Below are 9,687 nucleotides of genomic sequence, written 5' to 3'. Positions count from 1 at the left end.
GAATGTTGTAAGACTCGTTATACTGCTGCTTTGTGCTTCAGGGCTGACGTAGCTATTAAGGCAATGCTCACTGCTTTGAATTTTGAAAGTCACAGCATTTGTTTCAGATCTCAGAAAGAGGTTAGCATTTACAGTGTGCCACATCCTTATTTAATCAAAGCTTTGCATGGAGACTTCAGAAGAATGGAACACATTGCACATACATCAAAATTTTACATAGGATGTGAGGGCAGTGCTCTTAACCAAGTGGAAAAGAACCTCTGCTGGCATGCAAGAGCCTTGTATTACAAAACTTACACCTTCATTGTATAGAAGTTCTGTTCACATCTTTTATACAGAGAATTTTATAAATGAGGTCTTCTGATTCTTTGCTAGTCTGGAATCAGTAAGGGTCACTGCATCTGCAAACCAATAGACAGAGCTTCAGCTGAAGCCAGTAAAACCTCTTTACCACGTGAAAGTAGTGCATGGAGATTTGATGTGTATCATTTCTGTTTCATATACAGTCAGATGGTAGGAGATACTAAAGCCTGTAGTAGCTGCAGTAAACACAAAGCCTTGTGCAAAATCTAATGATATAATACAAGCCCTATGCAGGATCACAACTGTAATAATTGTGACTAACAGCTTGCTTTTGAATCCTGTAACTCAGCAGTATCATAGTGCTAACTGCTACCTCTAAATATAGATGAAAAAGTGACACAAAGATTTGGAATGTTTGTTTCAATTTTTCTTATGAAAATGACAGCTGGACACTTCATGACAAAAATCTTCAAGTCTCTCATTTATAAAACCTCCAGCTATGAGTGCTCTGTGGTTTCAGCTGGATCGACACATTGTCAGCATTTTCTGACATATATATTTAGTCCTAGTGTATTGTGTCCTGAATTACAGAGTTCTGTATAAAAATGAAAATATTAATTAGAAAAAGCTGTGTAAAGAACAAACCTGTCTGGAGATTAAATGCTGCTGATTGAATAATGCATCAAACTGTCACAGCAACAGTTTTGTAGTGACTCAAGTTCTATGAATATTCAACAGAGTTATCCTGGATGAAAGAAATTCAAAACATTACTTTCCAGGAAACTGCTGAAATCTTGGGTCTCCTTTAATAGGAGCAAATGTTTACTTTGTTAGCAAAGCACTTGATGAGCAAGGGGAAGTTGATGGGACTATTTTGCTTTACATGTGTGGAGTATCAGAGCTGGTGGTATGGATACTCAATCAAGACCACATGAATAGTCTTCTATTTAAGAAACACAAATCATTTAAGAATGCAAATCACATTTCTGTATGCTTAAACTTCACCCAGGTGAGAAGGATATAAGAGCTGATAAATTCCATTTACACATTCCCCAAAGAAGTGAACCAATTTTCATTCTTTCTATCCCTGCTGCTGTCTGTGAAAGGGGTGCTGCAATCCTGGGCAGCAATGTTCAGTCTTAGGATATGGGACCTGTACGACACAGTTCTTCTGCTGTTCTCTCCTTCCTTTTAAAAGCAACTCACTCCATCTGCAGCCTCTTTCTTGAGCATCCTCTGAACTGAATTGCTACAGGACCTGCTAGTTTGTAAGAAAAGAGATGCCCTATTTGGCATTAATGTGGATATGAGAATTTGCCTTGGGAAGGGTATACTTCCAGCTGGCTGATAATAACAACCCTCCTGTGCCAGGATCAGCTGTATTTATTCATTGCAGCATTTCTTAAATGCTGGAGAGCAATTGACTGTGAGTCTTACATGTTTTTTACTAGGATAGAAGTTTGTGAATTTATGTGTCACATGTATTTCTTGCCAGTGTGCCAGTGTACATGTGTTCATATGTACAAACAAAATAAACCAAAGTATACCAATTGTTGCAGAATAAAATCACTTTTCTAGTAATGTAGAGACAGAACTGATTCACAGCTGGAAGTCCAGAATCATTAAAGCACGTCGTCTGGAAACTTCTGCTAAAATGCTGGCAATAGCACTTCTGTCTGAAGTGCAGATTTCAATTTCGTCAGTTTTTTCATTTTGAAGAATTATTTCTAGGAAAAGTATAGGAAAGAAGTTAATGCAGAAGATTATTTCTAGAATTTCATTTCAGTAAAATTTGCCTGTATAGTGTTGCTTAGAGTGGAGATGCAACTGGCTAGCTCACCATTCCAGTGGTGTATTACATCAGTGCCACTGTCAGTTCTTTTGGCTGTAGAAATCTGCAAGGCAACTAGAAAAGCCTTTTGATTAGTAATTCAGTGGAAGAAAATATTTCTTTGCTAATTCAGCTCTGTCCTAAATCTTTACTTTGCACACTATATTACTGGAACTGCATATTAATATGCTCTACTGAGTGTTATCACATTAACCATCTGCATTTTAGCACAATGGATCTGTGCTTCCTAGATACAGTAGCTTTGGGTGAAGAACATTGGACATTGGACAGCATTCTCAGAAAGCACTGGCTACATAACCTCTGCTGTCTGCTTCTCTAAAACCACTGCCTTTTTTAATACAGTGTTTTCAGCTCATTTAGATGGCCATAGTAGAGAAGAAATCATTTAAGTCCTTTATTACAAAGATCAAAAGTCATGTTTACCATTTACATACACAATTTACAAACTATTCACAAAGGGAATAAGAGAATGCAAGAACTGACAGTTTACTTCAACCCAAGCTGGGGACGGGACAAGTGTAATTGTTTCCTTGCTTCTGTGTCTTTACTGAAATAAAAGATAAGTCTGTTTTGTGTTGCCTGTTTGTGTTAAACACTGATCTAGTGTTTATGTAGCACCTTTAGTTATAACTATGCAAATGCTTACATGCTTATCTTTATTTGAAAGAGTGAAGTGCATGTATAAACATGCACTGGGATCTGTACCCTTCACACTACTGAATGTTTGTTGGTCAGAAATCTTGTCAATTAACACAGTGGTCAGGCTTGAAAATGTTGATTTGTAGAATTTAACTGATTTCAGCAATGTGCCATTAAAAGAAAAATGGAGTTTAATATCAGAACTCTTACTCTAAGAAATAAATTAAGTATGACAGCTGTATCTCTCAAGGATACAATATGATCTTAAGATAGGTCTTAGCCATGTTGTTAGATGTCTTTGATAACACAACTGATTTATTGCTCTTCCTTCATCATGTTTTATACCATTTCCTAATGCTATTTCAAAGACTGGGAAACTTAACAACAAAGAATCCTATTTTGAGAGATCCGGTAAATTAGCAAACTTCACAGAATATCTTACAGAACTTAACAAAAAGGAGAATGAGTTCCCAAATCCCTTGGTATGAAAGCACAATACCAACAGTGCATTAGCTGCCATTTAGCTAAATCTACAAATAACCACATTTTTAATTTTTTGCTGTCCACTGGGAGGACGGTACAACAAAATGCTTGAAAGAACACACTGATTTAAGAGCAAACACAAATGTAAATACAGAAATCACCAATGTGATGTTAATCCAAATTCTAAGCAATGAAGCAAAACACTTCACAAAAGTTGTTACATCTAGTCGGAATAATCCAAATACTTACAACAGTATTATGATGATATGACTTCCTACCCAGCTATCAGCTATCCTTTACCATGAACCTTTCATTTTTCTCAGGGTGACAGATAAAGAATGTTGCAGATGCCATGGTAAACTTAAAATACAGTAATAGGCAAATATTTTAGTGGCACCACCTGTATATACAAGGTAGTTGTTGGAACCTTATGGACAAAGGATTGTTACAGTATGCCTTTGTTAAGGCTTCTTGCTGGTTTAAAAAGGTAGATTTTTCTTTAGGGAGATTGTCCAGCAGTATTGGTTTCCCATCTCTTCAGTGGAAGGTCTCTTTATTGATCCACATGAGACTGCGTGTTTCATTTGGTTTGCATTCGTACTCAATACTGCCAAAGCTGTTTCCCCATTGGCAATGATCCCGTTTGTGGTAGTTGTAGAATTTGACTTGCCAGACTGTCTCAAAAACACCAATGTCATTAAACTGTGAAGAAGAGGGAATACCAGTGTTAGTGAGCTGATTATTTTGTTGGTTTCTCTCTCATCCTGAGAAATAACACTTGTGAAACTGCAGAATGTAAAACACCTGGTATAAGGATGATTGTTCCTCAGATCAATAAATCAAAGATCTGTAAAACCTGCTCTAGCAATCATAAAGTCTTTTATGCGTAGCCATGCATAAAACGTGAAGGATCAGATTCTGCATGTACTGTCCTCCTGCACTCACATCTGGGATAGGCGAGGGAGTAAAAATATTCAAGTTGCCATATGGATAAATGTTACTAACAACAAAAATCAAAGCCATAATCTTTCTTAAGATGACACAGCTTGTATATACTGCATATCATGTACCACTAATCTGCAGTGATACAGACCATCACTTTACCTTTATACCATACCTACAGGCTGCAGCTGGGACTGGGAAGAATCTTCTTTTGCTCAGTCTGAAACCTTTAATGTATCTGCATTTTGGAGTCTTGTGTTTGCAGTGAGATGTGCTGCTCTTGTACCACTTACTCCCTCCCTGGGATTCTATTCCACATTTTAAATGAGACTTAAGCAAGAGAAGTTCTTTGTGCACATCTGTAATTGCTAGTTGGACTGTGATAGTGCAGCTGAGTAATAGGAGCTACTAAAGAGATAATCAGCATGTTTAGCAGATAAGCGTCTAATACAGTGAAGTAGTGAGACATTGATTTTAAATTGTCTGTGCATTCAGCTTTGAAGTGAATAAGACTATGGCTATAGTAAGTTCTGTAAAATGAAGGGGTTTATTTTCTTTAAGCCATTGCTAGACACCTGTAAAACATCAGAAAAACCTCAGTGAGGCTTTCAAGGATAAATTCTGATTTCAGTTTTAATGGTAATGGAAAATTTGAGTTCTTGTGCCTTGAGACATTGCAGAGAATCTGAAGTGTGGGTGTGAAGCCTGTACATATTGCCATTGGTCCCAGTAGTACGGCCTGTTGATTGTGTTATGTTGTTAGAAGATACTAGATAGTGAATTTAGTGCTACTGAACGGCACCATTGTTCAGTATTTTTTCCTTTTAAGTATTTCCGTCACTCACTTCAATGACAGCTTCTTCACTTGACTGTTTTCCATTCCTATCATGTGCCTGGGAGCTGATCTTTGGTCATCTGCCTGCTATAATCACACCTGCAAAGTCAGTATGAAAGCCCTTTTACAGAGAAATTGTTCCTGATTTACAAGCAGAGTCTTCTGTATCCAGATTTTTCAGGAGGACACATTTGTTGTTGTTTTTTTTAAATTCAAGATGTGGTTTGTAAGCTGCTGCTGTGTAACAGACATTAAACCTTCCCTCAGCCCTCTGTGGTAAGTTAAATTTAGTCTTGTCAATAGCAGAAGTTGCTGTGTGCTTAAGTGGAGGGGTTTTATTCGACTCCAGTTACAAGTGTTACCTTAAAGGAGTAACTGAAATATTTCTGCCACTTCCTTTGACTAAGAAAGAATCAGATGTACAGGCTATTTTATCTCTCTCAGCAACTAAAATCTTAAGTAAGGGCTTTTTTTAATCTATCATCTTTGATAGTAGTCCTGATACACTCATAATGCAAGATAGTAAAGGTTTAGCACATTGGGTATTACTGTGCACAGTCCACAAAACTTGTCAGAGAGGAGCATCAGCCACCCTCAGTGTGGAAACTGAGGAAGAAACAGCATTTCTAATAACATTCGTAGAAGGTGATATGACACAAGAGCAGCATTTCATTTCATTAATGTATGAAGGATCTGAATTTCAAAAAGACAGATGAAGAAAGTAAATTTAATCTTCCTTCAATGACCCAGTTTGCTGAGCTACCCTGAGTAGTTTGACTGCTGTGGATTTCCAGTAGAAGGAAAAAATTAATTGCAGAGCTTTTCTACTACCATGTGCCTCCCCCAGCCCAGTACTGAGCACGTGCAGAAGCTCTATGGCGTAATGAATATTCTGCATTCTTAGAGCTCTCCTGAATTCCCAAGGTTCCTGCAGCTGGATCCTGGCTACTCCACTGAGCTTGTATATGAGCATCCCCAGGAAGGAAGAATGGCCCTACTCTTGCAGGTCAGGCTTCAGGTTAACTGTATTTCCCTGTCTGCTCTTCTCTGTCATCTGCTGCTATAGGAGTAAATAGTTATTTAATCACTCCATCTAAATTTGCATGCTGAGGTGATTTGATAGCTATTTATTCCTGGTAATAGAGTTCTAGCTTCTTTATTCAATCATAGATTAGTCTGATCAAGAATAAAATGAGGCCCAAAGACAGGCTTCTAACTTAGTTTACACCATTTTCCAGACAGTTCAGCAGTTTCTGGATAGTGGGCATGATTGACCTATCAGGTAACAGAAACAAATAATCAGATTCTGGAATTCAGAAACAGGATTGCTGTTTAACATGTATAAACTCTGGCTGTCATGGATCAGATGTCTAAGGCAGCAACATAAAGAATTATTTGTTTAAAGTTTCAAAGCAGATAGGAAAAAATTTCTTATGCATCTTTACGGACCTTCAGTTATTCAGGCACTAGATTGGCAGTATCAAACTAGTTTTTGATTACTGGACTGACCTCACAATCTATTTCTAATGTGAATTCAGTTTTTATGCCTTAAATAGTGTCCTTACCACCACAGGATGCATCAGGATTCTGTCTGTTCTAGAAAAGGAAGTGGAGGCAGAAGTTCCTCATAGTTGAAGGAAATAGGAAAATTTAAAGCTGTTTGCAATAAGCTCAGTTTTGAAGATTCAGGAAGTAGGTGTTCAAAGCAGTTTTCAGACTGAGGTATCTGAGGCTTGTTCCCTAAATCTGTTACAGCTCTGCTTAGCTAAGCAGCTAAATGATGAGTCAAACATGTAAATCCATGTTGAGTTGCCTATGTTTAATACTTAAAAGTATCAATTGTGGGTATCTAAGTCTGTACTGATGAACCTATCTATCAAGATCAGTTCCTAAAAGGAATTGAGGACCTGCTTAATGCTTGAAAATCCTATTAGCTTCATGGTTAGTATCCCAGGATCTGATCTGTAAAAGCAACTCTTTGGGCAAATATTGTGGCTACTCATTCTGATGCTGCAACAAACCATGTCAGAGCTTGTACCTGAAAATCAGATCCTCCTTACATTTCATTTGTGATTTGACTTGGTTTTCTCCAAAGGAAAAGTTAAACTTCTAGATTTTCAGAGTTCACATCAGTGCTGCACTTAAGGGTAAAGGTGACCAGCAAAATAGGGATACCTTAGTCAAAGCAGATGGTTTTTTGGGAACGCTGTCCTTTCTCCTCCTGGTACAAGGTGAAATATAATTACAGTGCTCAACAGTGGCATCCAGCAGCTGTGTTCAGCTCGTTGTGAAATAATACTGTGTTTGGTTTTCCTGGGTGTTAAAAGGAGGTGACTGTATCTAAAAGTGATTAACGTAATACTCCATATTAGTCTTATTAACCTAAGATTATGAAATAGTAATGTGATGTGGGTCTCCAAAATTAAGTCAGGCACACTGTAATTATTAGAAACACCAAATGGAGATGTTACAGTTCTCATTCAGAAGGGGATTACTATGCTAAACTATGATCCCAGAAAAAAAATACTGAAGATCAATATGAAATCTTGTGTGCAGTAAGCAAATGTCATAGAATGCTGAAATCTGGTGGGCTTGTATAAGCTGGAACAGACTCTTAAGAGAGCTTCAGATGAAGATTGCTTACTGCCCTGATTCCTTTTTTTGGTACAGAGGACACGGAGTAAACAGCAGGAATCCCTCACAACTATAATTAAGGAGAAGAAAAAAAACAAACCGCCAAAATAAAACAAATCTCCCCCTGCACACTGAGCATACCACACAAAGAGTGCTGTGGAAATCTGCCTGCTGCTCTTCCTCTCTTCTGTCAGCTCTGCTGCCTTGTGGGCCGGAGCTTTTGTCATCTCACTTTGGGGCCATGGAACCTCTCTTTAAGACAGGGGTGAGGAGCCACTTAAATAAGAACTTAGGTTTGTGGATGCAGATAATGGATGCATATGGGAAAAGAGAGAAGACAGCCTTGGGGGGTTGTTCTCATGCATGCTTTTAGTCTCTGGCAGGTCCTCAGGCATCCTGAAGGTGACAGATGGAAGGGGAGAGCAGTCACCTTGTGCTTGGGGCATGCTCTGCGCCAAAAAAAATGGTGCTGCCAGGCAAAAGAGGGGTCCCTGTATGCCAAGGGATTGGATTCCTAACCAAGAACCTCGGTGGGAGCTGCCTGATATATACAGTATGTCCTGTAGAAGAGGTGGGAGGTTCAGCTAAAAATTCTTTCTGCTGCAGCACCCCAAAGGGTTTTTCAGGTGTCTAGAAAACCTCCTGCTTCTTCCCAGCCCATGCTGTTTTCTCGGGAGAGAAGGAAGCAGGACGTGTATTCTCCAGCTATGTTCTGGCCAGCGGCCTTACTGACACAAAGCAAAGAGGAAGGCAGCAGTTGTGATCAGACTTTGCCCTGGAATATTTCACCACACTCTCTCTGGGAGTCAACCCCCTGCTGCCCTCCCTTGTCCTCTCATGCCAGGCTTGGAGAGCCACGTACCTGCATGTTGACTTGGATAGGCTGTCTCTCCCCACTTTTGGTATGGGGCACCCCTTCTGTATCGTAGATCCCTGTGTAAGAGGCCACTTGTGCATCCCGTGATTTTTCTTCCAGTGGGACATTGACACCCCCGATGCCCATAGTCCTGCAAAAAGAGAAGATCCATCCTTTCAGCCCTGAATTCCCCCTTTCCTGGCAGTTTGGAGCCAGTATGTGGGTTTGCAGCCTGGCAGCCTCTGTGCTAGGGAAAAGCTTCAGGGATTTTAGCAGACCTGCATGTGCTGCTGACTCATTGGGGCTCCTGAAATATGTCAGGGCTCTGTAGTCATCCAGGGAAGGAGTAGCAAGGAGAGGCAGGAGGGGTCTGATTTCGAATGGCTGGGGAGAGGTTAGTCGAATCTCTTTTGCAGGGCTGCCCCTCCACCCAGAGCTGGTTCCCCATCTGGTCCCAGTCTCTGCTTTGCCACGCTGCAGCCAGGCTTGGCATTGTGTAGGAGGGGCTTCTTCCTCCAGCGAAAACCGCGGGGAAGGAGGGAGAAAAGGAGCTGGGCTTCAAAAGGCTCCGGGAGAAGGTGGGGAGGGAGCGGAAAGGCAGCGAATCCCAAATGTGGCCTCCCTCTCGAGCCAGCCAGGCGGAGCACTGGGAACAGCTGGCCAGGGACCCAGAAACGAGGCCACCAAAGTAAAAGGGCGGGGAGGGAGAAATCACGGAAACCCCGCGCTGTCAGCCTGCCAGGAAAAAACATTAAACGTCTAAAAATAAAGCAGCGGGGAGGGAGGGGAGGGCCGGGGCAGCCACCCTGAGGAGGACGGTCGCACTTACGTAGCCTGGACGGTGCCGGGTCGGAGGGACACCTCGATCTTGTACTTGGCCCCGGTCAGCAGCTTGATGGTGCGGTTCTGGCCGAAGCGCTGCCCGTCCACCTTGAAATACACGGCCCCGTCGTTGGGCTGGATTTTGAGGGAGACGCTGATTTTCACGAGGCCGGGGATGTCGCCCATCGCTTGCGGCCGGGGGGGACTTACGGGCTCTGCGAGCGTCTCGCCCCCTCCGTGGAAAAGCGGCTGGCTGGGAGCGAGGGAGAGGAAGAGGAGGAGGGAGAAGGAAGAGGAGGGGCTGCCGGATCCCAGCCAGCC

At 41.2% G+C, this 9,687-nt stretch overlaps 1 protein-coding gene across 1 annotated transcript; it reads right to left on the bottom strand.

The window, feature by feature from the left end:
• Window positions 1-771: 771 nt before the first annotated feature.
• On the bottom strand, window positions 772-9,656 carry CNRIP1 (cannabinoid receptor interacting protein 1). Its single transcript, XM_039569081.1, has 3 exons — window positions 9,374-9,656; window positions 8,551-8,695; window positions 772-3,979 (listed from the first exon to the last, which is right to left on the bottom strand). Exons 1-3 carry the CDS (start codon window positions 9,550-9,552, stop codon window positions 3,815-3,817), a joined length of 489 nt encoding a protein of 162 aa, XP_039425015.1. The 5' UTR covers window positions 9,553-9,656; the 3' UTR covers window positions 772-3,814.
• Window positions 9,657-9,687: the final 31 nt, after the last annotated feature.

This window comes from Corvus cornix, chromosome 3, assembly GCF_000738735.6.
Source record: "Corvus cornix cornix isolate S_Up_H32 chromosome 3, ASM73873v5, whole genome shotgun sequence".
Lineage (NCBI taxonomy): Eukaryota > Metazoa > Chordata > Aves > Passeriformes > Corvidae > Corvus > Corvus cornix.
Note: the sequence above shows the minus strand (reverse complement) of the source record. Positions and strands in the feature narration are given on the sequence as shown.